Raw genomic sequence first — 26,749 nt, 5'->3', positions numbered from 1 at the left:
ATGATAGAGAAGCAGAAATGAATAAAGAAGAGGACTCTCTCGTTACAGCTATTACCGGTAATACATTCACGGGTAATCAGATCAATGACTTGGAGCAGATCACCATGCCTGGTGCACCGAAGAAGATACATGACGGTTCCTTGCTCATCATGCTATATCACAAATAAATTAGCTATTAATATATCGACCCAAATTACACGCATGAAAGACAAGCTTTAGTTATTCTTGAAAAGATCTCCTCCAAGGAAGGAACTGCCGCGAGGTATGCAGAATTGCGAGATCGTTTGGTTCATCCTTTCAGACGTGGTTCATGAAGTTGATGGATTGGTTCTCAACAATGGATGAGAAACGACTTTCTCAATATCAGGTTGAATCGTTTTTTTCAATCCGCGGTGGTCTCCAGGAAAGTTTTCCATTGCACTTCGATTCAGGTCCTCGGTGCTTCCAAAGCGGAAGGAGCTGTTGAGTTCATCGATTGGGCTAGACCCGATGCGCTCAGGGTCCTCCTTCCGATGTATTCTTGCTCTCTCCAAGACTTTCGAAGTCAATGGGGATGAAGTTTTACCTCCCTCTCCCACCACTCCTAAGTAACCCAGCCCCTATTCCTACCAGTTCCCTATGAAGTTCCTATCTTTCGCCTGGGTATTCCAACCAATCTTCTGGATCGCTCATTGGAGTTCTCGGCGTCGATATCCCGTCAGAAAAGATGAAAGACCACAATGGTAGTAGCAGTTGTCTTGTGGGCTGCCGTTCGCAAACCATAGAGGGTCCAACCCAACCCGAGAGTCTAGATCCCGAAATTATTTCTTATTTCCTCGTACCCGGAACCTCCAACCACCAAGATAGCGAAACGGTTTCCGCTCCCCAACAAGACGGCGGTACGCAAGATAACGAAACTGTTTCCACTTTTCGCCAAAAACGAGTTGGACGACATTTTAGACACCGGTCAAGCGAAAAGTCGCCGAAGTCTCCGAATTCTGCAAAGTCGGGAGACTCGAGACGTAGCAAGATCAGCAAGCGTCGCTCCATCGATTCTTCACTGTCAGCTTCGAGCAGATACCCGCGCATAACGGATTGGAGCGCAGGGGTGAGTGCTACGAGTCCGTCCTCGTTCGGGCCCCCTCAACGCAATCCAGTTGATCCTCCTCGGCCCCCAAAGCCGGGTTATGAATGGGTTTGGTTTCCAGAAGGATACTGGGCTGAGCGAGAGATACGCGGATTCATACCACCGAGCCATGCGACGAAGCAGAAATGGTGGAACAGATTCATTGGCCACAACAGCCAGATAATTCAGAAGAGTCAGAGCATACCAAAGGCTGCAAACGAGGACAACGTGAACGACAGCAAAATTCCTTCATCTTTCATCCCACAGATCAAGATTGGCAGCGTATCATTAAAGTCTATAGCCCTGACTTCTCGGCGAACTTCTCGGCATACTAGTGGCGATTCCCAGAAGAGCAGCAATCTTTGGCGTTTCAATTTCAGCAAGCCAGGCAATCAAGAGGCTACCGAATCCGCCCAGCAGCGAGAGGGGCTATACTGCCGGACAAAACGGAATATTGAAGCACGATTCCGCAAAATAGTAAGAGCCTGGCCCATCTAGGCATGGCACAGCTGACACCCAAAGTCTGTAGACAAGTTATCCATGAGCTCACTTGAAGGTCCTGGCACATTGGCCTCGCGCACAACGATTCTTCTCCACGGAGCAAGCAACTATTTCGATCTCACGCAACGTCGATCGAATCGCCATGCGGAAATATCACCAAGCCATTCCTTAGGCAGCAGATCTCGTCCACGATTAGGAATTGCTCCCTGGCACCGCAGACATTCACATGATTCCGTACTTTCTGTTTCGAGCTCTGTGCGCAGCTTGTTGCTAGGTAAGACACCTATCGCTACGCCAACACCTGAAAAGCATTATGTAGGCCCCGATGGAAAGACTTACCCCACAGGTATTTTAGCTGCGCAAATGCTGAAGAACATGAAGCTCATCTCTTTATCTCAGTTCAGTTGGCTAGTGATGACCCACACGAACCAACTTTTCTTCCATCTGTAAGTACCTTTACCCCAAGGCACCGGGACTGAGAGCACTGGCACAAGAGAGAAATTGGAAACACTTTGTCCTTGCGAGCATGTTTGCATCGGACGATGAAAGAAACTCGGCACAGCCTAACAAATGCGGAACATCAAAACTGGGGATGGGAAGACAGATCTCGGCAGCTGGATTGAGCTTTGCAAAACTATGAAAACCATAAGCCAGATTTCAGCTCGCAGCGACTAACTATGTTGATTTAGGAAGCAAGACGAGTCAACACACCTCCCTTATATCCTGGTACCCCGGACGTCCAGCCCCGAGGGTTTTTCTTTGATGTGAACGCACCGGACGATATGGGGCCCCCAGTACATTCGTCACATACTAGCGCAGAGCTTGGTGGCCCAGCGAGGAGTCCACCTCCGCCCTCCCGACAATGGTGGGAGGGTGATGCTCAGCATGCTAACACGGGGAACAAATCAACTCATTCACCTGCCAGAAGTCCGCCTTCGGATCTGATGTCCCCAACGACGTTTGAACTAAATTTGCCAGAGCACTTGCCAAGCAGCCCGTTATGTCCAAAAAGTCCAAAACATCAGAGTGGAGGGACAGGCGTCTGCTTGTATCACGGACGGAGGAAAAGTGTTGGGTTAAAGCACCTGAGGAGAGCAAGCACCGCGAATGAGGAGAGTTCTGTAATGGCCACTGAACGTTGAATTATGCAATGGCAATATTGTGGATACAACGCATCCCGCATGACGTTAAGAATGCGATTCGGAATCGAGTTTAAGCTTGAAGTTCACCTGACGTTGAGTATTTAACACGTGATAAGGCGACTAACTCGAGCTGCAAAACAAGGTTAAGCCGGCCACCGTATTCTTTTCATCTTCTCAGCCTTCTTGTGACCATCAAACTCTCCTCTCCAGGACCACTCTCGCATTCGCAACAACAAAATGGCAACCTCAGAGCAAGATCCGCTCTTACTTTTGCGAAATTCAATTGCATTAGACGCTCCTTGCATCCCAACGACGACCGAAGATGTCTCTGTGGCGTCCTCTGTTGACCTCAGCCTAGCCACCGCAACCTTCCTGCAATTCCCCTCCGCCTCAGTCTCCATCCCACTCACCACACCTACGCGCTTCATCTCCTCCAACAAGCCCGTTGACCTCCGCAGCATCTACTTTGCTTGGCTGAAGCGCGAGACCGCCATCCCAGAATACAATGCCTCGGCGCTCTCCCTCAACGCGGAGCTCGCAGCAGAAGATGGTGCAGGAGGAGAAGTCCAGAATCTCGCTTTCGTAGAGCGATTGGATCTCATTACATGGCTCGAAGGTGCATCGGAGGAGTCAGAGTACATCAAGCCGTTGGCGAGCGATGTGTCGAGTGCAGCAGCGAGTGCGCAGGTTGCGGCTGGTGTTAAGGGGGGCCTTGTGCCGGTTACGAGTGTTGGGGGAAGACAAGGAAAGAGTATTGACCCCAGGCTGGCGGAGATCTATAATGGAGAGAGGAGGATGGGAGATAGGAATAGTGTGTTGAGGGGGATCAAGCCTACGGTATATCACTTCCCCTTCATGTTATTCAAGACGAGATGATTTCTGACATTCAATACAGGACTTTTCACATGTAAGAAAGCTAGCAGCACCATTCAATACCCGCAAAGCCGCCCACACAGCAGCCGCAAACGCAGCAAGCACCGCGCCTCTCTCCCACAACCCCAAAGCTCCCGTCCGCCGCCCCGACCCCATCATCCTGCTCTCGCCCTCGGCTTCCTCGCTCCTTCGCATGTCAAACATCAAGTCCTTCCTCGAGAGCGGGATCTACATCCCGCCCGAATCCTCGACTTCAACATCCAGCTCTTCGGCGTCGATTCTGCACATCGCGCGCCTCTTGCCTTCGATAGACACCACGCGGCCGATTCGATTCATTATTGTCGATACGCCGGAGCAGTTTAAGCCCGAGTATTGGTCGCGGGTCGTTGCTGTGTTTACCACGGGTCAGGTCTGGCAGTTCAAGAGCTACAAGTGGCAGACGCCGCAGGAGCTGTTTAGACATACGCTGGGTGTGTATCTTGGGTGGAGGGGAGATCAGTTACCTGATATGGTAAAGGGATGGGGAAGGGGGGTGCTGAGCGCGCAGGTTGATAAGTGGAGTGCTGGGGCGGGACCCGCGAGCAGATGGCGGGATCGGGAGGTCGTAGAGGGGATTTGGAAGGCGGTCGAGGAGAATATGAGGAATAGGGGGTGGAAGAGGGATTCCGGGCCTCTGGTTGTTTAGAGGAAGCGAGCTTCCGAATGGCGTTTGGTGTTTCTGGGATGGACAAGGTGATGATCCGGATGGAAGGATCCATGGAGCAAAGTCCAGAGAATATTATCTAGTCAAGCCCATTATTTCAGAATTTGTTTCCTAGACTGAAAGTGCGATGTCTCTCGTGCCTCAAAGCGATGACCTGGATATTAGGTTTGCAGGCCCGACAGACCTATAGACAGCGATTCCGCAACCTCAAACAGTGACATTCTTCCTTTTCTCTGGTTCGGATGATGTACCCTTGAAGATCGATATCGAATTCTGTCTGTCAATATGTCATCAGTGACTGAAGCTTCCATCCGAAACCCCTCCGCCTTCCTTTTCACCTTTACCTTTCGAGCGCCAATCACAACCGGCTCCTCAAAAGAAAAGCCGTAGCCGTAGATCCCCCAAATGGCAAATGCCCATGTTTCACTCGCCACGTGGAAAGCACGGAATTTCCCAGCCAGCTGGATCTTGAACTCTCCATTATTCTGGGTTTAGACATCTTTCCCCAAGCAAAGGCGGTCAAAGCGTGGCCAGGTCTAGATCTCCAGAGGGCTGAACAGTGAGTGTCCCGGGCACGGAGTTGCGGCGTCGTGGTCTGATGGTGGAGTAAGTGGCGGTGCTTGACTCAAGTGGACGTCGTCATTGTTTTGCGGCTCTGACCCTGGGGAAGCGGATAAGGGACGTCGAAGCTGTGGCGAGTGGAGTTGGAGGGAGGGGTAGAGGAAGGCTGAAGCTTTGGCGTTTGTTGTGGCGAGTGGACAATCCTGCATTGCGAGTTTCTGAGTCGGGTAGATTAGGGCTCGCGCGGATCTATTTCCGAGAGTGTGTGCATTTGGAGGAAGTTGGTGATTAGTGATCGGAAGGTGGTTTGAGGAGTGATTTGAGAACCAGGAAAGTTGGGATGTTGGTTGGTTTGGAAGCATTTGCGGGAAGCCGCTGTGCGGGAGATGTTGAAGCAAGCTTTGTGCTCGGACGAGTGTTTAAAGCACCGGGAAAGCCTCCCCGGAAGTGCTTTTCCAGGGACCTGGGTCATGCTGGGAATAGGAAATAAGGACTCTATCGACCTATACGTACAAAAACAACTTTGGGGAAAGTTAATCGGAGATTTGAAGCTTGAGAGATGTCCTGGTTTCCGTGCCCCATGCTAATCTGCCCCAGTCTCCGATATGCATAAGCAATAGAGCCGACGGGAAAGAAGCCTAGAAGTGTTACTTTGATACTTTCTTAACAAAAGATCAGTGGACATGGGTTGTTTCCCAGACCCTTCTTTTGATGGTCGAACGGTATAGCAGCATCATTGTGCCCATTGTAATTGGACTTTAAACGACGACGGCTATAAAACAATGGAGACCTTGGTAAAGTTTTCTGGTTTCGCGCCTTGAAAACGCTTGGCAATCTCTGAAATGCCGATAGCTGTCTGGACACTCGAACAGAGGGTTCCGTCCACCGCTCATTTTGAAAACTTGCTCCAGTCAAGCACCGACATTGGCCCAAAAAAGAGTTTGGCGAAGCTGCCGCGCCTGCAGTTTTCAACTTGCCGATGTTCTAGAAGGCCTTTAAGCCACAACACCTGTCAAGTTGAAGCCATAGTGTTTGAGCCGTGAAATGCCTCCCGAGTCCCGACACCGTCCTTTCGGCATACTGGGCATAATGAGAATGAGGGACTCTTCCGAGCCGTTGGAAGCGACCGGAGCCTGTGCGTTCGTGGCTTCCCCACGGCATGTGGCGTGCACTCAAAGCCCGAGAGTAGTCCGAAATGGCTTTCTGCATAGACTCGGAACGCTGAAATGAACGACCTGCATAATTGGCCCGCGTCAAGATGCTTCCTCCCCGAGGCTGCGAGTTCACGAAAGATGGAGCACCTTCCCGTCATGGAGAGTTCGATGTTGACAAGTTACGGCAAAAAGAACCATGAGAACAAGGATTCATGTCATGAGCTTGCATGCGAACCGCATAAAACTCGGCACCTGCTTAGAGCCTTCAACCCATGCGGATTCGTTTGGCAGGACTCACCATAACGGTTCTAACATGAACAAACGGATGTCACGAACAAACACACTAGATGTTCGAGGCTTCTTGCCGGCAGGATCCCGGTAGCCCTTGGCCATCATGGACGACCTCCAGTGCAGAATTTTGTCCGCTGCTGTACTCTCAAGCAGCGGGGCTGCTTTGGAACTTGCAGCTTAGCTGCAAAGGTAGCCTCTCTTCCCCAAACTCTCGGATACCGAGGTCCTTCCTAGCACGGCCACGCCAGCCGGGATGGGCACTACCGGTTTTGATTTTCCTAATCGCTTTCTCAGAGCGGTAGCACAAACGCCTGTCATCTGCAATTGCCGCGGAGTCAAGACTGCTTGCCCCGAAGCAGCTATCATATGCACATACGGTAGAAAAACGTATCTTCCCATCCCCAAAACAGCCATTGATGCATGACGGTACGGGAAAGGCATCTCGCCTGCTGTCCTCTCTTTTTCGCTTCTAATGTTGCACAAGGTAAGACTACTGTGAGAATCCGTCCGCCACTCCTCACTGACCTCGTGGCAACCAAATCCAACCCAGTGGCCGCCTGCGGAACGTAACGGTGCACCGCTGGCCGCCGTGTGACTCTGGCCTCGTGGCTCTTGCTCCTCGCTCCCGTGGACCGAACCGAGCAAGATAATCGGGAGATCATGCAGCGAACCGTGGAGGTTCCAGCAGTTCGGATGGAGCAGGTTTTGGCGGAGAGGGGGAACTGGAGAACGTGGTGTTGTGCTACAACACAGAACCATGATGGCTTGAGGGATTTTTGAAAGCGGGAATGTGCAAACGGGTGGTTTAGGACATGCAGATACGAAGGTATGAGATTGAAGTCATTATTACATGTGACTCTGTGAGGTTCTTCGGCACGGCTGGTGACACAGAGCACAAAGGAGGAAAGTCGTCCAGACGCCACGATGTTTAACAGGAAGCTACGTTGCATCCATTCATCTCAAGTTTTCAACCCCCGAGACATTTTAAACGCTATCCGCAATTCTCAGACCACTTCTGCTTTCAAGCGGAACATCGGCCAGAATCCCCGACAGGGTTCCACGTATACTTAATTGTGAGAGAAACAAGGAAAAATGTAACCTGGTTCCCGGAAACACGTGGGTTGCGGTTATGGTGTTCGGAGTAATTATTGTTACAGTAGCGGAGCTTGCTAAATAAAGCGTGGGCGTTGGAGCCCTGGGGGCCAATGGAGAAAAGGGGCTCGCCCGAGACATTCTAGAAAACTTTTCGAAGTCATGCCATTGCCAAGCCGGAAAAGTGAAATTGGGAAAGGGACCCTAGTTGACGAGGCTCGACCATCTCCGAACCCCGAGTTGGTTCTATATTTATTCTGCGGAGATTATTTGGCGGCAAATAAGGCTCAGAAGGGTTCTTGCTCGTGTGACGGTGGTGATGTCTCAACAAGGGCTGCACTCCTTTAAGCGCGCGGCGATCTTTTCGATGCCGGAGGTTATGGCTGAGCGGATGAAATGCTTCTTTTGCGATTTGCGCGCGTGCATGCAAGGTTTGGACGTTCGAGAAGGCCCGGAGAAGGCTCGTGGAAGATGCGTGGTGGGCTCTGGAACGAGTGGGACCGAAAGTGGCAGGGGCGCCGTGTTTTCAATGGTCAGAAGGGTGTCGCGCTTGTGGCATTGTGTGGCTGGAAACCTGTGCGGACGTTTGATACTGCACAGTATTGCCATTGCCGTCGCATCGGAAGGCTCAAGAAAGGGAATTTGAAGACTGATCTACAGGTATCTGTGAGCCGCGGTCTCTGGGCAGTGAGCATTAGCTGTTCTCGGCTCCGAGGCATGAATTGGGGGCTATGCAGAGGAGACAGAGGTTTCAGCATCCTTGGAAGCTTGGAGGAAGTCACGAGAGGGCGTCTGGATAAAAGGGGCTCGCTTCCGGTTCGGGCTCCTCGCGACCTGGCATGGCATGGTATGCCGATCCGATCCAGGTAAAAGCTAAGTCACGCCGTCCTATGATGAGATTGACTGGAATTGACATGACTTGACTTTACTTGACAGGACAGATCAGACGATTTTGCTGCCACGGGAAATGCTCTTCACCAGCCAGGTACAGTGTCTGTCAGGTACCCAGATGCCAGGCACCAGAGGCTGCAAGTCGAAGAGGTACTGTGTATTATTGAGGACACGTGGGTGCCAAGTTCTCAGCTCGAGGTCGAGTCAGCGTGGCCGGTGCAGCGATGCTGACGGACTGCTGGTGATCAAAGTTTCTGCACTGCAAGTAAGTACCGAGCGGCCCCCTATGTTTGCCAAGCTCGCCATGATCTCCAGCAGGCCTCCCCAAGTCGGAGTACGGAGTAGGATTAGTAAGGCTAATATTACCCCCCGGCATGTCACCGCACCAGCTATGGCGCGTGGCTTTCTCCTGCACGAGCAAGCTCACCGAGCGCAGTGCTGACTGGCTGAATGATCCCTGCAGCACATGGCATCGCACAACGTGGCCGCCGTCTGGAAACGGGGCTGGCTTCCTCAATGCGCCGCTTTTACCAGTCGTTGGATGAGGGGTTGGTGTTGGTGTTGGTGTTGGTTTTGGCTGCGATTAATAATTGCGGTCCTGGCCGTTGTCGAACCAGATCTCGGTCCAAAGTTCTGGCACCTCGGTGGCGCCTTTGCGCATTTGAGCCTATTTGCTCGACAAACTCTAAACCTAATATTAGGAAGAGGCAGGAGTGAGCATAATATCAGAGACTTGAGAATATGATCTGGTAGAATGCGAATGCTGAGAAACCAACACAAGCCCCAATTGTAGCTCATGTTAGTCCTTCCCCCCGGCCACACCGTCGCAATCGTGCAGAGCAGAGGCGGGACTATCGCCATATCCCCTATCATATCATATCCACTCTGCTATTACTAAAGTACAGCATCGAGGGCCGAGCGGGTGCCGACGACTGGATGCGCGAGTCTGTGACTTCATGTACGTGCCCACAGCGGTTGACCGCTGTTGCTGGCAGATGTCAGTCGATCCTCCGGGTTCCGAGGAGATCAATAATGATAGACGTAAAGAGTGGTGAGGTGTGGGGAGGGTTCGCGAACGAAATGCCTCCTTTGTGTGCAGAATTCGTGCCGTCGGAGTCTGCAGAGTGTCGATTGTAGTGACGTCGGCCAGCGGTTCGACAGGTAGTCCTCTTGTGTCGTATTTGTCGTACTGTCGTACACAGCTGGCCCTTCCCCCACTGCAAAAGGCCCTCGACATTTCGGATGAGCTCCTCCACTGGGAATGCTGTGTCCTCTCGCCTGGAGGCATCGCCGCAATCGCCGCCCAGAGTTCCAAACGCAGCCTGCCTACCTGCCTACCTGCCTGCCGCCCGCCTGCATTGTGCCTGTGTGAAGGCACATGGAAAACCTGCCTCTAGCCAAATCCACGCTAGCTTCGAGGTCTCCTCAGTGCTCGAGCACCGCGTCTCTCAACTGGGCAACTGCCAACTGGGCAGTGGCCTGGTGTGTGATCATCGTCTGAACCGAGAGCCGTGTAATATCTCTCGACCTCATTTCCCCCTTCTCTCCTTTGTCTCCTTCGAACGAGGGCAACGTTGAGCTGAATTAGTATGATCAATTGCTCTCCAGCACTCACTTCAATTCGCTCCGCCACAAAATTGCTGCCAGGATCGTCGCTCAGATCTACCCGCGACTTTGATAGGGCGGCCCCGTTCACAGGGACCAGCGAGGCTGCGAAACACTCGCTGTCAAAGAACAAGGATCGCAAGACAACAGCAACTCCAACGCTCCGGGCATATCGATCTTCGTACCAGGAAAACCATCTTCTGGAACGTCGGGAATAAGCTCAGACTAGGTACGTTGTAGGGAATTCATGCTTTCCCGCTCTGTTGCCCCAGCCTTGCGTCGCCTTCTAGAAGAGCGTTGGAAGGACGAGATCGACACGCTGCAACATATCCAACAACCTGGGGAGGCGGTGGCTTATCAACTTCGGGTTTCAATTGAAACGCTGAGCTTGACGGCATCGTGTGAGAGCTCTCCACGTCCTTGAACGCTTGCATGTCCAAGGCGTCCGGTACGACAGGAGAGCTACAGGAGCTACAGCAAGTCCGGGACTCGCTTTTGCTGACAGATACATCCCTACAGACGCACAAATCCTTCACGACGGTACCGCAGCTGGGGCCTGGGTCTCGATATTGGCCGCAAAGCAGCAGCCGTTCGTTTCAGTTTCGGCTTGACCAGAGACGACGGCGAGCTGCAGAACCCCAATTGATTCGCGTGAGAGATTGAGTAAGTCGTCGAGGATCTCCTTAAAAAGTTCTCCTATCAATATTGCACGCGTTCAAGGACCAGGTGCCCGGTGCCCATCCGCAAAGTGGAATTTCACGGGCGAACAGCAACAGGTGTCTGTCTTTGACGGGAGTCTGCAGCTGGCGTCGAGTGTTTTGGGGCAAAACCTCGTCCAGCATCAAGCTCAGAAAACTCGGCGGAAGCCACTGCAGCGGAGGAACTCTCCTTCTTCCCACGGGAAGAAAGGCTGAGGAGCTTGGCCACCGCAGCCAGCGCGGCAGAGGACATGTGATACGACGGAATGGAGATCGAAATTAATAATTGGGGAAGATTCTGACTGAGACAAAACAGAAGACCAGAAGATCTCGCTCAGGTACGGTATCGTCAATTCAGACGTCCTGTGCCTGGGGCGTGACAGCGATCTGCGACACACCAAACACCCACGCATCCGGCATCTACCCAAGCCGCCCCTCTGTCTCCACGCGTGTTCGGTATGTCCCCCTTAAGCCTGAATTGCGCGCATCTAGCCTGACCCAGCGGCGCAGGTGAATGAATAGGCCGGGGGCAGTCCCAAACGCGGGTGGCCTATACAGTAATAATCTAGAATTCTAGAAAGCTTCAAAGGAGGGAGTTTCAGGGTTGGGGGGGGGGGCAGCAACGCAGCGTGTACAGGGCGCTCTGCGGTGGGTGTCTGTCTCACTTGGACCAGCGTCAACCAGCATCTTCCAGGCACTCACTCACAGGCGGCACTGCGGCACTGCAGCAGGGACTTCGTGCAGCGATTCTTGTAAGTACCGTCCTGTACTCCGTACTAGTACTGTAGCACAGCTCCGCCGGGCTCCGCTGGAGCAGCGTTGCTTTTCTGGGCAGTGGGGCAGCGCCCCAGCAGCGGGCGCCGAGCGTCGAAGGCTTCGCTGTTCTATTGGCGTGTTCTGTAGGCCGCACAGGGGGGCGCGCGAGCCCGATTTCTGCAGGCGGGTCGACACATCCTTGTTGCCACGCAGCCGATCTGTCCCTCAGGCGATTTGGCCACGAGCGCGGAAGCTAGCCATCGGTGGGAAGAGGCGACGCTCCCTGCCCCTTGCTGCTTGGTGGTGGGTGCTGCTTGCTGCTTGCTGCTGCTGCTTGCTGCTTCCTCCTTGCTCTGCTCCGCTCCACTTCACTCTCCCTGCGGTCTTCTGACGACGGACAGCAGCGCAGCCGCGAGCCACGAACCACGAACCACACCGCGCCCGAGGAGCTCCCGGCAGGGACAAGCCAGTCACGGCCCCCGAACCGCCCCCCAGCGATCCCGAGGCCAAACTGTTCGAAGGTTCCTGTCTACAAGCAAGTCTCATTGCTCGCCGCCACCCAAACTGGGCCCACACCACGAGCCGGGGTGGCGCCTTTCCTTTGCAGGCCTCCTGTGCTCCGTACAGACTGCACCGCACCGCACCGCACCGCGCCTACTTGCAATTCTCTGACCTCTGACCTCTGGCTGCTGACTGACGACTGACTGCGGCCTCCCCCCCTCCCCCCCCCCGCGCCTTCCACATCGGCTCCTGCCCTAGTCTCGTCTCTGACTAACTCGGCCTTGACCAGGATTCTGATTAGGGCCTCGTCGTTAAACATCCCCAGCGGCCCCCAGCCTTAGATGGCTCTTTCTCAACCTTCGCCTTCACCTTCACCCTCTCACCCCCATCTGCCTCAAGTATCCGTCGATCGCCTAGATCACCACCTCTCCCTCCAGACTGTATCGCCTGCTCCTGCTCTCCAGGACAACACTATCGTTCAATCCTCCCCAGTCCTTGCGGACGCTTCCTCTCCCGGCGGCACCCTCAACGACCTCTCCAATCGCCAGATCAACAATTTGAGGCACCATCAGTCCACACTTTCTACCAGCTCGTCGAAACAAAATCGAGGCACCCTTTTCACATTGGCTGCATTGGCCCGCGACAAAACAACAAACGCAATTGCCAGCCTGTCTGAACCTACGGTACGTTCGCGGCCGTCGAGTGGCAGTTTGTACCGCACCGCCCAGAGCTCCCCCACTGCTGCTTTGAACAATAGCAGCAGCCTTCCCAGATCGGCAGACTCGCACACGAGTATTCAGGGTAATACTAGCCCCCACCATAGCAGCAATACCTCGTCGTCCACCCATACGAGATCGGGAACCAGATACTCGTCAGCTGCTCGCCAGTCACTGCTTGAGACGGACCCTCCTTCTCAGGCGTATTCGAATACTGCCGCCGACACGCCTGCCCCCATACAGTTACCCCGATCTGAAAACGCCAACAAGATGCATCAAACATCTTCGCGCTTATTGCGCATGACCAGCGATGACAGACCCTTTACAAGAGTAAGTTAAGAGCGGACATTCTGCCAAGGTTCAAGAGAGCCTTTGGGCTAACCTTACCAAAGGATTTCAAGGATCTATTTGCAACGTTGGTTGTGAGCTTACCTTTAGCACCCCACCGTGTCCGATTGAGTCGGGTCGACCATTCATTCTTGTCAGAGGAAGCCATAAACAACCTAGGATCACTCAAGTTCTCCCAATCAAACCGAATGCCAGATCCAAAAGACCCCTCGCGGATAGTAACCACCACGACGACAACCACGTTCTCGATGGCGCGGGAAATGGCTCGATCCGTATGCCAGCGGTTCTTAGATGCAAGATTCGTCGAATCTGCGGACGGGAAGCAGGCTAAGGAGTTCACTATGAAGGGCTCCGTCTGGCAGCTGACCCCGAAGGGCATTCACGTCTTAGAGAGATTTTGTGCGAAGAACGGCATTCAGCAGAAGCATGTCACTGAACTCGTCAACTCTCCTAGGAATACAATGCAGCTAGTGATTCTTGAACGAGACTCTGCTACAGATAAGCTGTCTTCTGACCGTAGTACCATCGAGGTCATTTTCCGCCGATTCATTGGCCAAAACGGCCCTAACATCAAAAATAGCACCAGCTCTGCCGATTCTGATTCACTTAGTGAATACAAGGACGGAATAGCCGGTGTTAGAATGGCTAACGAACGCAAGATTGGCTCTCCGCCTCGTGCTGTGTACCAAACCTTCACCGGCAAAGCCGCCACGGATTGGTTGATGGATTGTTGTACAACAGTCGATCGAAGAGAGACAAGCGAGATCGCAGGCTTATTTCTGGAGCACGAATTGATCTGGTGTGTGCAGCAGGACAGGACTTACCTCGCCCAGTTCTCGCAACAGGACAAGGAAAAAGCAGTTATCTTTCAGCCCACGAAGAACGGTATCTACCAGATGACACAGAAGGGCAAGGATGTCGTGAACATGGTCAACAAGGAGCGAACATCCGAGAGCGAAGGCTCAAGTGTCATTGCACGAGCCGGTGTTTCTCGAGACTCGAATACCCAGAAGCTGGACAAGATCTTGAATGATGCCGCTCTTCGATTGCTCTTCCGAGAAAATTTGCGAGACACACATTGCGAGGAGAATCTGTCCTTCTATCTGGATGTCGATGAATTTCTCAAGTCGTGCAAGATCGCAATCAAAGCTAACTCGCCGTCGAGGAGTGGAAAGAGTTCCAGTAGCGGGAGCCTCGATTCTGTGAAAGAGACCATGGCTTCTGCGTATGGCATCTACAACGCGTTTCTCGCCCCGGGCTCACCTTGCGAACTCAACATCGACCATCTTTTGCGAAATCAGCTTGCGACAAGAATGACTAAGGCCGTCGGGCAGGATGGTGCGATGATCGACAGCCTGAAGGAAGTCACCAAGCTTTTCGAGGAGGCCCAAATCTCCGTTTTCAAGCTCATGGCGAGTGTGAGTATTCCTGGCCTCTCAGCATTCTCCCATACTAATTCTCTTCCCAGGACTCTGTTCCCAAGTTCATGAAGAGTTCCAAATATGAACAGACACTCAAGAACTACGATTTCGATTCCATCGCTCCTCGCTACAACAACGTCAACCTCCCCGAACGCAGCATGAGCCGATCCAACCGATGAATTTGATTCGACTTTTCTTCCCATACCTAAAAGTTTTCCCGGAACCTCCGAGTACGCATATATATACCCGTTACTGAGACTTCGGAATTGTCGGTTTCACACGAGACCACAAGCCAAGTTTTGCTGTTTTAGCGATTGCATAGATTCCCAATTATCCTTTGGACATCGGGCGCCCTCGAATTCGTCAATAACAGCTTGAGATATCCCCTGGAGAGAGGATAGATACACCATTGGCATTTGGCGATTCGTTGGGATACTCGAACCTGTTTGTTACCACGCATTTTAGGCGTCGTGGCTTTTGAAGACGCTTTTGAGAACTTGTTTATTTAGATAAAGATCCCCCATCCAATTGTGGAGGGTGTGAGGGCTCAAGGGAGAAGAAAGCTAGTCCTTAATAAGATCGGAAGGGAAAGAAACGAAAGGTCGAGGGCAAGAATGCTTCTTGGCAACATTAGTAGCCTTCGGTGTCGAGGTCTGAGGAGGAAATCACGGTGTACTTCATCCCGAAAAGTAGCGGTGTACCTAGAATCCACTGCAAAGGACAGACGAAATGAAAACTCATGAAGCCTAGCCCCTGCGGCAGTGTTGGGAAGAATCGAAAAGTTACAGCCACGGGCAGGAATGAGATCTCCAGCCCTGGGGTCGAGTGACCAGGTGGGACCGAGTCGTTGACGCGATCCAGAATGGATCGTCATTCCTCAAGCCAGCTCTTAATTTCTTTTTATGCGTTGGTTTGTCAGAAACTCAGAACTCTTCCACATCCACATTCCTCGCGCTGTAAACAACCATCAATACCAGTGTATTTTATGAAATTAAGCACACGCCAATTCAGGAACGCCTCTGCGGATCTCCTACTTTAAATTCCCCTAGGAGGCTGTGATTGGATGTGAATAGGTTAGGCTGAGCTCTAGAGCCTGGTGTCTGGTGTACTGAACTAGAGAGGTTCGGGTATCTCTGGGGGGAGTTTTGGAGGTCGCGGAAGGGCTAGACATCAGTGATCCGGACCCGAGTTGATTTCGTTCCCTTTAAGATGTCCGTTCCTCCTCTCCAGCCCTCTCTCCTTTCCATTTTACATTGCACGAAGTCGCTCTTTCAGTTGCACTGTTCAGCCATCTTAACTTCCCACACTCGTTAATCTTTTTAATCTCATAATTCAACATGAAGTACGGCCTTGCACTTCTGGCTGCGGCCACTGGTGCTCTTGCTGCCGGGAATGGCACTGTTGCGTACACCACAATGGTTGTCACAGCCTTGACCACGTTCTGCCCGTACGCTACTGAGCTCACTCACAACGGGATAACGTACACCGTCACCGAGGCGACTACACTGACTATCACGGATTGCCCATGCACTGTCACTCATGTTCGTTTCCCTCTTCTCTTGCCTCAACTTTCTCATCTTCCTTTTAAGAGTACTAACACAATGGAAAGCCAATGCACACTCCTTCAACAGTCCTCTACACCTCTTGCCCACCGGGCGCCAAGTCCTCCCCAGCAAACGCTCCCCCGGCATCTACGCCAGCTAACCCACCTTACCCGAATCCATTGACCATCACTAACGCTGCGCCGATCATGACACCAAACGGCGGCTTCGCAACTGGAACGGCGGTCTATCCTACCCAGCCTGCCATGATCATTGGCGCTGCTCGTGCGAACAAGGTCGGCGGCATGCTTGTTGGTGCTGTGGCTGGTATTGTTGCGATGGCTTTGTAAACTTGGTGAAGTGAAGTGTGCGAGAAGCGTGGGTGTAGATATTCCGCATGGTGGAGGGAAGGGTAGGGATAGAGCTGTTGGAGGAGATGTGTTTAGCTTCCTTGGAAATGGCATTCTTTGTTGGCTGTTGACGTTGATGGCTTACAAAGAGTTGCACGGGAGTCCAGCGGCAGAGTACCTTAACTTCGTTGTACATAGCTCTAGAGACACTTGTCTAGGATGGCTTACTTGTGATGCTTGGATCGGGAATTGATAGGAAATGGCCCTTTCTAAAAAGATAATTTTCGTCCAATTGGTGTTTGTGAATGTCTTTAGACCTTAGGACGGTAATTGGTCATTTCAAAGTTCGTGATTTTATTCCTTTGCTGTGATCTGAATGTCTGGAAATCGTCTGAAGCTCACTAGCTACTGGGTTCTCATCTCAATATTCACTAATTTATGCATGGCCCAGTCCTGTCCGATGATGTCACCTTTTAAAAGGCTGGGAGTGAAGTCGAAAATTAATTGACATCTCTTTTTACAAATTTGTCTCTAACAACACAATTGACAACAGACGAAAGCAAAGACTTTCATCACATCTTTGCATTGCACTTGTTGATATTCATGGCTTCCGACGATCTGCCGACGCTATGCGCTTTTGGCTTCGACAGCCTCGCGGGCACGGACCATCTGTTTGCATTTGATGACGAGGCGGAATTCTCCGGGCTCAACTGCAACCAACCTCCTACTACAACCATTGTACCAACTCTAGAAGGCACAATGGCGCCCGCGCAAGAAGAGCCTCGGAAGAAGGAAGATCCCGCAAAATCAGCAAAGGAAGAAGACGATGACCCATTGGACGACCTGTCCGACGCTTTCCAACTCCTCAGCCATGGCCACAGAGATATGATCGCAACAACCGCTTTCAACTACTACGGCGATCGCTTTGCAACCGGCTCCGTTGACGGCAAGATCAAAGTCTACAATAAGAATAATGCCGGTAATTGGGTTCTCTGCGATACGTGGGGAGCTCACAATGCCGAAGTCTACCAAGTACACTCCCCCCCCCACCATCCACATTCGAGATTACAGCTAACGAAGATACAGATCCAATGGCTCCACCCCCAACTGCACCCCAACCTCATCGCCTCCGTGGGCGCCGATGGCCGCTTCAGACTCTGGGTCGAAGACCCAACCATCGCGCCCAACAAAGGCCGACGCTTCAACTCGCACTCCAACAAGCCGGTCTGGGAACTGCGCGCCCCGTCGCGAGCCCCCTTCCTCTCCTTCTCCATGACCTTCAACACCGAGACGCGGCACACGTACCTCGCGGTCATCAACCGCAACGCCCAGCTCGCCGTCTTCGAGAACGACCAGCCGGAGAACCTCGAGAACTGGAACGAGATGGATAAGGTTAACGTGTGTGATAAGCCGGCGCGTGGAGAAGAAGTGAGCTTCAAGGTCATGTTTGATCCGAATCTCGAGCCGTGCTACAACGCTCTCCGCTTGGGAGTTCCACGGGATTCATTGGCGGTGGTGGTGGCGAGCATGAACCGTGCTAGTCTGTGGCGCACGAAGGAGATCTCTCACAGCGTCACGCTCGGCTCGTCGACATCGAAGGAGTTTTATCTGGCGTGCAGGTTTGATGGGCATAGGAGCTTGGTGAGGGACATTGCGTGGGCGCCGGGTAATATTAGAGGGTATGATTTTGTGGCTACGGCGTGCAAGGATGGGTTTGTTCGGGTCTTTAAGGTTGAGACGCCGGGCAAGGCGGGCGAGGAACCGCGGAGTAAGGATTATGCGAAGCTTCCGGAAAAGGTTGTGGTTCCGCAGTCGGCGGCTGAGAATGGTGGGAGAAATACGCCTTCTGGTATTGGAGCTGGATTGGCGAATGCCAGACCGGGACCAAGTGGCTCGAGGGCACCAGAGAATCAGGGCAAGGAGGGAGAGGTGCTTCATGTTGCGACTGAGGTCTCGAAGATGGCTGCGAATAGGGTTCCGTGGAATGTCGACTTTGATCACGATGGTCAGGTATTGGGCTCAACTGGTGATGATGGAAAGCTCATTTTGTGGAGACGAGAACCCAGTGGGATATGGAGCAAGTCGTCGGAGTTGGCAATGGCAATGTCTGTTGCGTCCTAACTATGGGATGAAATATGACTTGTGAAGGCTCTTTTCGTCCTATCTTCCCCAGGTATTTTCGGATTTTACTTACAGCATGGAAATGGCGTTCATAGGTCTACTTGTAGGACAGACATCAAGAGCGATAGAGCTCTCACTAGATACCCGATTCACGCACAATACAGATGATCATTCATGAAGACGAGATTAGCCATTACTTTCGTATGACAGATACATTGAGTGCCATGAACACCACGCTATCCGTGCCAAAAGTGCCCATCCCACGCTTGCAGCCCAAACCGATCCCATCCCATCCCAAGCCATAAAGCATAAAGGCATAAACGTCATTCTACAACAGACTCTATCAAAGAGTCAAAGATCAGCTCCCAATTTGGCATTTTCCATTGCAGCCACCGGGCATCCCACCAAGCTGCATCCGCATCGGTTTTCCACTTTTCCTCCAAAACTTTTCGGATTTTCTCATCACCGCCGAGGACATTGCCTTCCTTCTCCATCCACTGTCTCTCGGCCTCTTCTTTGGCTTTCTTGACCACCACCTCGTCGTCTTCGCATCGATAGAGGTCGCACTTCGAGCACTCAGTGCATCCTCTTCCGCCGTTTGGTCGGAAGTGCTCGCAGAAGTGTCGGTAGCCTTCGCCGTTTCCGATGTCTTTGCGGCAGACGTAGCACATCTGGTATCCACATACGCAAGTGAGTTTATTACAGCCAGATGACTTGACGAATGAGGTGTTGCAGCGAGGGCAGGTTCGCTTGATTGCCAGAGACATTGCGAGTTCCACCTGGGTCCGTAGAGCCAGCAGAGAGGATTCGTGGCAGATGTGGATATCGTTCCACGCCTTGGTGCAAGAGATGCAGGATGAACGTCCACACGTCTCACTCTGGCAGACAAATTTCAGACCAAGGCGTTTCCGGCGGAGGCGAATGACAGACGCGTTGAAGTAGGTAACAGCAAAGTCGCCGAAGGTTTGCTGAGAGGAGAGCAGCAGGAAGAGGAAAGAGAATATCAAGAACGCCGGTAAAAGAAAGGGTATCATACCAACGCCTAAAATCAAGATTACAAGGGTATATAGAGAAGAAGGTCCGTTGCGTTTTAGTCGCCAAGATCGCTGGGAGTCCGGAAGGTAGAGTTCGTCTACTTCAGCATAGCTGCAGAAGGGGCAACGAATAAGTGGTAAGTTCGTTTTGAGGAGGCTGTCTTCGGCGAGACGTTCATCGAGTTTTCGAAGGATTTCATGCCCAGCTTTGTCTTCGTTGAACGCTCGACGGACGAGCTCTTGTGGAATGCAGCCTTGGCAATCATCTGACATTGCTGCAACACAACGAAGTGTGCCACAATCGAGATCAATATTTCGTTGCCATCCTTGTCCAAACACTGCCTCGTTGACTGACCGTCTGACACACTGGAAGCAGATGAAATGTCCACCAGTATCACATGCCGACAATTCCTCAAATGTTACTGACGTAAAGCAACATTCACAATCGTGAAGTCCTTCATTTTTCTCAGCCTCGGCATTATTGAGCTCCAAGGCCAGTGTATGATCCTTCTCTTCTAGTTCAATAAGTCGGCGTTGTTGTATAGGCCGAATAAGGGAATCGAAGAGTTCCTTGTCCAGCTCCGGAGATCCGGTGGCCTTCAGGGTGGGAATTATGGAGCCTTGTCCTGTTGACTGCCAAATTACAAGAGGATGGTGCTCAGCTTCGGACGAAGATATCGGCTTTCGTCGTAAGAATATGGAGGACAGCGAAAACCGCCAGGACTTCGAGGATAAGGCAACAAGGGTCGGTCGTGCGAGAGTATAAGAGTGGTTGAATTCGGCCAGCACTGCATTGATCGTTGACTTCGACAGACCCTTGAACTCCTGATATGTGATAGCTTTGACAGCCTTCTTGTATCCCGCACTCCTGAACTTCTCCTCGGCCGGCACATTTCCCTGAGATCCGTGTAGTGTTTCTTTCTCTTGCTCTGGTTGGGCTGCCTCCTTCACGGCCACCCTATAGCGCCCCCGAACCCACTTCATTTTGTGCTTCAATAAAGTCTCTGTAACTACTGCAAGTCTCGATTCCTCATCAAAGCTTGACAGCATCTCACGGAAAACGTCGACTTGTACATCGGGGAAGATCGCCGCGAGTGCCACAAGGTTGTTGTTGAGCTCTCTCAGGTCCGGATCTTCGGATTCGATGGGTGCAAGCTGTGCTTCTTTATGGAGGTATGGCTCTGCCGGAGGATCATGAGAAGATGCAGATTCCGGGGAGCTTTGGTCGGTGCTATGCGTTGAGCTCCGCCTCTGTGGTGAGGGTTTGATGTGTCGACGAGGCGTATTATGGCTCGATGGTTTGAGCAGTCCCGAAAGCACCATCATCGTGGACTGCAGATGGTAGAGGGAATCACATTGTTCTGTGAAAGAACGTTTTGCTGTGCGGGAGCCTATGGCGGTTTTAAGGCTGACCCTCGCAATCCCATCCAAGGGAAGGAAGATGTTGGGAGGTCTCAGATATGACGATGGATCTCACTGGACGTGCCTCGCGGCCGCCTCCACGTTCAGAATCTATCTACATTGACCCTCGTTTACTTAAATGACACGATCCCTGGATCCCTTTTAACCCAAATCACAATTTCTCCGAATTGATTAAATCTTCGATAATGACTCACATTTTAGATTCTACCTATTTCTATGCGACATCTCTTAGGTTTCTGTGTATTGCTTTTTTATTTTCAACTGTGCCTAAATCCATGAGCAAGCTATCTAGTCCAAATAACTAGCTATCTAGTCCAAATAACAAGCTATCTAGTCCAAATAACAAGCAAGTGCTTCAAACGGACGCAAAGACAATAATCCCTCCTCGATATTGGGATCCGAATAGTTAGATACCAAGATGTTATCTTTCCGTAATGTGATATTCTTGGGAAGTGACCAAGTAACCGGTGTCTTTCGAAAGTTCGTGACCACAATAACCTTCTGGTTCTCGAAAGTGCGAGTATATGCAAAGACATCATTGTGCTCCGCATCAAGAAGTTCAAAGTCGCCGTAGATGAAGACGTCTTTATGGGCCTTACGCAAACGCAGGAGAGTTGCCCAATACTCGAAGACGCTATCTTTCACACCGACCTGCGTTTCCGCATTGATCTCAGTGTAGCTCTCGTTCTCCTTTTGCCAGGGCTTAGCTGTAGAGAACCCGGCATATTTGGAGTTGCTCCACTGGTTTATACTTAGCTGAGTTGTACACGCTGCTTGAGATTTCGCTTACCTGCATGGGGGTTCTGGCATTGTCTCTCGACTTCAGAGTTATCTCCCGTTTCATGATACGCTGGCGCTCTTTGTCATCGGGGTACCTTGCAAGCAAGCTATTTTCATTTAGCATGTATTCCTTAAGGAGTTGGTGGTATACTCACTCACGCCACGCATTCAGGGTTTCAAGATCTCGATAATCTGAGATAGGTCGGTCATTTGGAAGATTGATCAGACCCAACTCTTGACCCTGGTAGACGAATACGGTTCCGCTCTGGAGTGCTAGAAAGGTAGCAAACATCTTCGCACAAGCCGCTCTAAATTCAGGTAGATCTGATCCCCATCGTGAGACGGACCTGCTCTGGTCATGGTTCTCGAGGTATAGAGCGTTCCAGCCATCATTATTGATCATGAAGGTCTGCCATTTGTTGACAATTCTCTTCAAGCCCGACATCTCCCATTTTCTGGGAGAAAATTTTCCACCATCTCCATGGTCTAGATCGACACTACGAAAGATGATCAATATGGGCGGTCTGAGCTTGTTCGGATTGGGAAACATACATTTCAAAGTGGAAGATCATATTGAGTTCACCGCGGTCGAAACCAACGGCGTCCAAAATGTCTTGCGGATCCTCAACACCAGGCATTTCGCCCACGGAGAAAGCACTGTATTCCTTCAGGATCTTACCCAGTGCCAAAAGATACTCGTGCAGTCTGGGACCACAGGCAAAGTACTTGTGGCCAGACTGAAATTCCTGATCTGGCCTCGTAATTTCCGCATCAGGAAAGCCTGGCACCTTGCTGATGAAATTGATGACATCCATTCTAGAAGCTCTAACGTCAGGTTCAACAACCAAAGATCATGATATTACACATACCTGAAGCCATCAACTCCTTTATCCAGCCAGAAACGGATAATATCATGAACAGCTTCTCTGACTTTCGGGTTCTCCCAATTCAAATCCGGCTGCTGTGGCGCGAAAAGATGCAGATAATATTCATCTGAAGCTTCATCATACTCCCATGCACTTCCTAACCCATTATTAGCTCCTTCAAACAGCCGAACGAAAGGCGACCTACCTCCCCAAGCCGCAGCCCAATTATTCGGTGGGTGCCGTTTCCCATCAGCATCATACTTCCCTTTCTTCCAAATGTACCAGTCCCGAAACTCATTGCCTTTCCCCTTCTTCGACTCCTTGAACCATTTATGCTGCCCAAATCAACATCTTCCCCCTCATCCTCATTCAAAAGCAAGACTCACCTGATCAGAAGTATGATTAACCACCAGATCCATCACAAACTTCATCTCCCGTTCATGACATCCTTCAATTAAGCGATCAACATCCTTTACCGTGCCGTACGGAGCATGAATCTCCCTATAATCCTCGATATCATAGCCCATATCGACTTGCGGGCTCTTGTAAATCGGACATAACCAGATTATATCGACGCCCAATGTTTTGATGTAGTCGAGCTTGGAGAAGATTCCAGGGAGATCTCCGATCCCGTCGGCGTTGGAGTCCTTGAAGGAGGCGGGGTAGATTTGGTAGACGGAGGACTCTTTCCACCATGCTCTTTTAACGGGGTGCTGGGAAGGACTTAGTTCGCCCATGTTTGCGAATGAGTTGATAGTAGAGTGAGCAGTGAAGAGGCTGGAATGGGAAGGAGCAGCCGAAGTGTGACAAGCTGTCCCTCGTGACTTGAGAGGGGAAGGCGCGGGGTCTTGCTTTTACGTCAACCAAGCATCAAACTGAAGGAAAGTACAGCGACCTTGACACACTGGAAGATAGAGTAGATGAACGGATTGAGGTAAGGAGAGGATTGAATTAAATATGCACAGCCTTTTAGTAGATGGATTGAAAGTGGAGGTTGAGGCTACTGTTACATTGGCCCGCTTATTATCATGGTGGGAGGATGAGATCGGGGCGGGGTAATTCTCGGAGTTTCATTCTTACCTCACTTCCCCTTCTTCATAACTTATTACCTCACCAGCGAAATAATTAACGTGCTATAAATAACCTGAGAACAGATGATCGCTTTCCGAGTGATGTTTAGCTACTTGAATCACTCGTCGATTATGCAATTTTTGACCAGAAACTTGAATGTGGCAAAGTAGAATAACAAGTGAGAGTGCTCTTAAAGCCTACTTGACTTTAATAATAGAGATTAATGAACTGACTACAAGTCACGGAAGAGTAACATCCCCCCGAATACGACCGGTAACGATGATAGGGATGGGTGATCTGACCACAAGCTACAGAAGCAAAACATACTTCTATGCAGGAAGAAGTAGCTCCTCCATTTTGTCGAACACCCTCAAAGATTTGATTAATAAAACCCCCCTTTCTCTCAAATCCTTGTTTAGCCAGCCTGTCATGCGCATACTTGAAGCCGCTCTATGCCGTGTACTGAAGTTGCCAGCAAAGGCCAGAATTGTCAAGTGAGAACCACCAATAAGGTTTGGCTCTGGGATACAACTGCTTCGTTTGTGCAAGTATACTGGACCTCTTGCAATTTCCCGGGCCATCAATCGGAATGTCGAATGTACCACGAAAGACCACATCTTTGTTTCCGGTCAGCTCCTGTCACGCTATTGGTAATGAGATAACCAAGCTCTGCCTTGAGAAATCCGTATTTGGTCTGGTCAGTCAGCACTGCTGGCAAGAGGGCCGCAGTAACTGTAAAGCCTTGAGAATCACAAGTCAGTTCTTCAAGAATGTAATGTAAGGGTTCAGCAAGTCGTGGGAGTTTCGAAAGATAGCGGAAATGTCCATACCTGGAACAGCATTGGCCCAGAATTTGCGGAAGCCACCAAGGATGGTCGAGTTGAAATTGTTAGGGTATTCGACATTGGCGAAATTGCCAACCAATCGACCGACCCCAGGCTTTCCCCTACGAAGACGAAGTTGCAGAATCTGCGAGGATACCGTGAAGTTCCTGCTCTGGCCACTTTGACCAGTTCGTGAACTGTTGCTGCTTGACTGTACATTGAACAGTAGTGATGGAGTTGGGATGGTCGGAGCCGACGTTGCCTAGATGGCCGAACAAGAAGGTCGGGCAGCCCAATTTCGATGCATAAGAGACCCAGCTGTAGGGCGTTCCATTAACTCCTGAGTGGAGGCCATCAAACCACTTAAATAGTGTCAGCTATCCAAGACATGGGTACCTTCTCAGGCCATAAAACATAGTCTTGAGTGATGGAAACAGTCTGAACTCTCATAGGTGCGATCATAAGCTGCTGGATGTGCTAGAAAATGGATATTATTTCTTTTCTTGGGGACATCTATCGCTGGTTCGCAGAACGTTCCGGCTATGTTGTAGTTGGCCCTCAGAAGAGATGCGAACGGGTGGTTGACGAGGCGAGCAACAATGTTGAACGAGGAAACGAGAGTGAATTCTATTGGTACCAACTCGAAAATATTAAGAAGAGCTATAACGGCATGGAGGTTCTGGTGGCTCCAGTGCAGCTACGATCCGCATCTCACAGGGAGCAAAAAGTAGAGAAATGACAAAAGTAATGACGGCGTACCGCATTTTTGGCCGTGATCGACACAGGAATCACGACATTCGTACAATTTGGGTCAGAATGGATTGCAAGTGCGTCCGCTTCGACCGGAACTGTTGTTGAGAGCGAGGGACAGATCGAGACAGGGAAGACTAGGAAGAGAGGAAGGAGTTTGAAGACCAAATATTGTTGGGTTCTGTGGTGAAGAAGGGGATGTCGTTGAGGAGAGTGGTCATGAGGAAAAGAGCGACGAGATTCAGAGTGAAGGGGAGAAGATTCCAGGAAAGGGAGGTGAAGGTGAAGGATCCGAGAGAGGCTTGGCACTTGAGCAACGCACCTTCCGACCCGCAAGACATTGTCATCCGTCACTTGGCTTGCTCTTGAGAGCAGGAGGTCAGATCTTGAAAGGGAAAGAGGCAATGTTTAGTATGGGGTAACAGAACAGAGACTAACAAGGACGAGAGCAACAGACTATTATGACGACCCATTGAATTACTCTGAGGAGCCTTCACACCCCGTTCCACAATGCTCAAAATTTCCTGAAGCCCACATACCACTGACTGAACTGTGGGACAAACAAAACTGTGCCACTGGACTTGGTCGATGAATTAAAGAATATTCGACCAAGGTCTGAAGTTGACCACAGGCATGGCCATTTATGGAACATCAGGTCTTGCTAAACATATATTTTGCAGTCTTGTGGTGGTTGGCTCCTTCCGAACGAAACTTCGCCCTATGTTTTGGTGCCAGCGTGAGCCAAGTCGCCGTCAGACCAGCCGACGGCCACTTTCCGATTCATACTACTTCACCATATCAGCCTGGTCCTCTTTCCCAACAATCGCTCTCAATTCTGTCGGAATCCAGAACTCCTCGGTGGGGGCTGTTCTCGTGGAGCTGGTACACCATGCTTTTCATGTTGGGGGCAGCCAGTTGGCTCTGGTCATTTGCACAACTTGGAGAGAATTTCATTTTCGCGATCCACAAGCCGCAGTGTCTTGTCAAGACTGGCCTTTACCAATACGTGCAACATCCAAGTTACACAGAATTCTTCCTATTGCAAGGCGCAGTCAACTTGTTTATTAGCGCCAACAATTCAGGTTGGGTTGCCGGTGTTCATGGTGATGGTAAGGATTAGAGAGGAGCAAGAAGTGTTGCAAAAGGAATTTGGAAACGAATGGAGGACTACCACAGGGCCACGAATAGGTTTCTGCCGGGAATTCTTTCTTTGAGGAAAAGGTCCACTTCCTTGGCAGACATCGAAAGTTATGGAAAACAAATAACTTCGGGGTATTCGTGAGGCATTTGTTCAAAGAATCCAGAGAATCAGACGGCTTGGGAGAGGAAGCCACTATATGATAACGGAGAATCTTTCAACCATCATTCCCGTCAACATTTACCAGAAATTTGCGACCTTGGAATAGATCCGCGTTGATCATGTCCGCAAACCAGGTACAGACGCACCTCGACGGCCCAGGAAGCCGCCTGGACTCCTTTTGGCCGAGCCAGGGGCGAGGGAGCCTATGAGGCTTGAGGCTGAGGTTGAAAATCCGCCTGCGCTTCATTCACCAACGGGACGCAGACCCCATTCTGTTTCGAGTTGACGCCACATCACACCGCATCGGGTTTGTGCTCACGAACAAACTCCTC

General features: G+C 51.1%; 11 protein-coding genes across 11 annotated transcripts; 7 read left to right on the top strand and 4 right to left on the bottom strand.

The window, feature by feature from the left end:
- The first annotated feature begins 419 nt into the window (after positions 1 to 419).
- On the top strand, positions 420 to 1,996 carry K444DRAFT_265631 (uncharacterized protein). The gene has a single exon (XM_024871436.1). The coding sequence runs from the start codon at positions 707 to 709 to the stop codon at positions 1,601 to 1,603; it is 897 nt and encodes a 298-aa protein (XP_024727225.1). The 5' UTR covers positions 420 to 706; the 3' UTR covers positions 1,604 to 1,996.
- Positions 1,997 to 2,985: 989 nt separating this feature from the next.
- K444DRAFT_547782 (CDC73-domain-containing protein) lies at positions 2,986 to 4,306 on the top strand (the record flags this gene model as incomplete). Its single annotated transcript, XM_024876326.1, has 2 exons — positions 2,986 to 3,585; positions 3,644 to 4,306. 2 exons carry the CDS (start codon positions 2,986 to 2,988, stop codon positions 4,304 to 4,306), a joined length of 1,263 nt encoding a protein of 420 aa, XP_024727224.1.
- Positions 4,307 to 6,584: 2,278 nt separating this feature from the next.
- K444DRAFT_265572 (uncharacterized protein) lies at positions 6,585 to 7,549 on the bottom strand. The gene has a single exon (XM_024871434.1). The coding sequence runs from the start codon at positions 7,278 to 7,280 to the stop codon at positions 6,693 to 6,695; it is 588 nt and encodes a 195-aa protein (XP_024727223.1). The 5' UTR covers positions 7,281 to 7,549; the 3' UTR covers positions 6,585 to 6,692.
- A 955-nt stretch (positions 7,550 to 8,504) lies between these two features.
- On the top strand, positions 8,505 to 9,123 carry K444DRAFT_265621 (uncharacterized protein). The gene is made up of 2 exons (XM_024871435.1): positions 8,505 to 8,578; positions 8,643 to 9,123. Exon 2 carries the CDS (start codon positions 8,780 to 8,782, stop codon positions 9,056 to 9,058), a length of 279 nt encoding a protein of 92 aa, XP_024727222.1. The 5' UTR covers positions 8,505 to 8,578; positions 8,643 to 8,779; the 3' UTR covers positions 9,059 to 9,123.
- A 3,091-nt stretch (positions 9,124 to 12,214) lies between these two features.
- On the top strand, positions 12,215 to 14,537 carry K444DRAFT_637701 (RGS-domain-containing protein; the record flags this gene model as incomplete). The annotated part of the gene is made up of 3 exons (XM_024884160.1): positions 12,215 to 12,919; positions 12,982 to 14,355; positions 14,406 to 14,537. The coding sequence occupies 3 exons, from the start codon at positions 12,215 to 12,217 to the stop codon at positions 14,535 to 14,537; spliced, it is 2,211 nt and encodes a 736-aa protein (XP_024727221.1).
- A 1,158-nt stretch (positions 14,538 to 15,695) lies between these two features.
- Positions 15,696 to 16,249, top strand: K444DRAFT_637700 (uncharacterized protein; the record flags this gene model as incomplete). The annotated part of the gene is made up of 2 exons (XM_024884159.1): positions 15,696 to 15,899; positions 15,968 to 16,249. The coding sequence occupies 2 exons, from the start codon at positions 15,696 to 15,698 to the stop codon at positions 16,247 to 16,249; spliced, it is 486 nt and encodes a 161-aa protein (XP_024727220.1).
- A 759-nt stretch (positions 16,250 to 17,008) lies between these two features.
- Positions 17,009 to 18,370, top strand: K444DRAFT_547132 (WD40 repeat-like protein; the record flags this gene model as incomplete). Its single annotated transcript, XM_024876282.1, has 2 exons — positions 17,009 to 17,281; positions 17,336 to 18,370. 2 exons carry the CDS (start codon positions 17,009 to 17,011, stop codon positions 18,368 to 18,370), a joined length of 1,308 nt encoding a protein of 435 aa, XP_024727219.1.
- Positions 18,371 to 18,531: 161 nt separating this feature from the next.
- Positions 18,532 to 20,853, bottom strand: K444DRAFT_265283 (uncharacterized protein). The gene has a single exon (XM_024871433.1). It carries the CDS (start codon positions 20,728 to 20,730, stop codon positions 18,694 to 18,696), a length of 2,037 nt encoding a protein of 678 aa, XP_024727218.1. The 5' UTR covers positions 20,731 to 20,853; the 3' UTR covers positions 18,532 to 18,693.
- Positions 20,854 to 21,006: 153 nt separating this feature from the next.
- Positions 21,007 to 23,440, bottom strand: K444DRAFT_575762 (glycoside hydrolase family 13 protein). The gene is made up of 7 exons (XM_024877488.1): positions 22,859 to 23,440; positions 22,678 to 22,807; positions 22,476 to 22,629; positions 22,159 to 22,422; positions 21,762 to 22,103; positions 21,617 to 21,713; positions 21,007 to 21,567 (listed from the first exon to the last, which is right to left on the bottom strand). The coding sequence occupies exons 1-7, from the start codon at positions 23,207 to 23,209 to the stop codon at positions 21,157 to 21,159; spliced, it is 1,749 nt and encodes a 582-aa protein (XP_024727217.1). The 5' UTR covers positions 23,210 to 23,440; the 3' UTR covers positions 21,007 to 21,156.
- An 816-nt stretch (positions 23,441 to 24,256) lies between these two features.
- On the bottom strand, positions 24,257 to 25,180 carry K444DRAFT_710060 (uncharacterized protein; the record flags this gene model as incomplete). Its single annotated transcript, XM_024888212.1, has 3 exons — positions 24,257 to 24,707; positions 24,803 to 25,007; positions 25,127 to 25,180. Coding segments are annotated over 3 exons (261 nt in total), but the record flags the coding sequence as incomplete, so codon positions are not given.
- A 432-nt stretch (positions 25,181 to 25,612) lies between these two features.
- K444DRAFT_265236 (uncharacterized protein) lies at positions 25,613 to 26,355 on the top strand. Its single transcript, XM_024871432.1, has one exon. It carries the CDS (start codon positions 25,761 to 25,763, stop codon positions 26,235 to 26,237), a length of 477 nt encoding a protein of 158 aa, XP_024727215.1. The 5' UTR covers positions 25,613 to 25,760; the 3' UTR covers positions 26,238 to 26,355.
- The last annotated feature ends 394 nt before the right edge of the window (positions 26,356 to 26,749 follow it).

The sequence above is a fragment of the Hyaloscypha bicolor genome, assembly GCF_002865645.1.
Source record: "Hyaloscypha bicolor E unplaced genomic scaffold K444scaffold_183, whole genome shotgun sequence".
Taxonomy (NCBI): domain Eukaryota; kingdom Fungi; phylum Ascomycota; class Leotiomycetes; order Helotiales; family Hyaloscyphaceae; genus Hyaloscypha; species Hyaloscypha bicolor.
The sequence above is the reverse complement of the archived record's forward strand: the minus strand, read 5'-3'. Positions and strand labels throughout refer to the sequence as shown.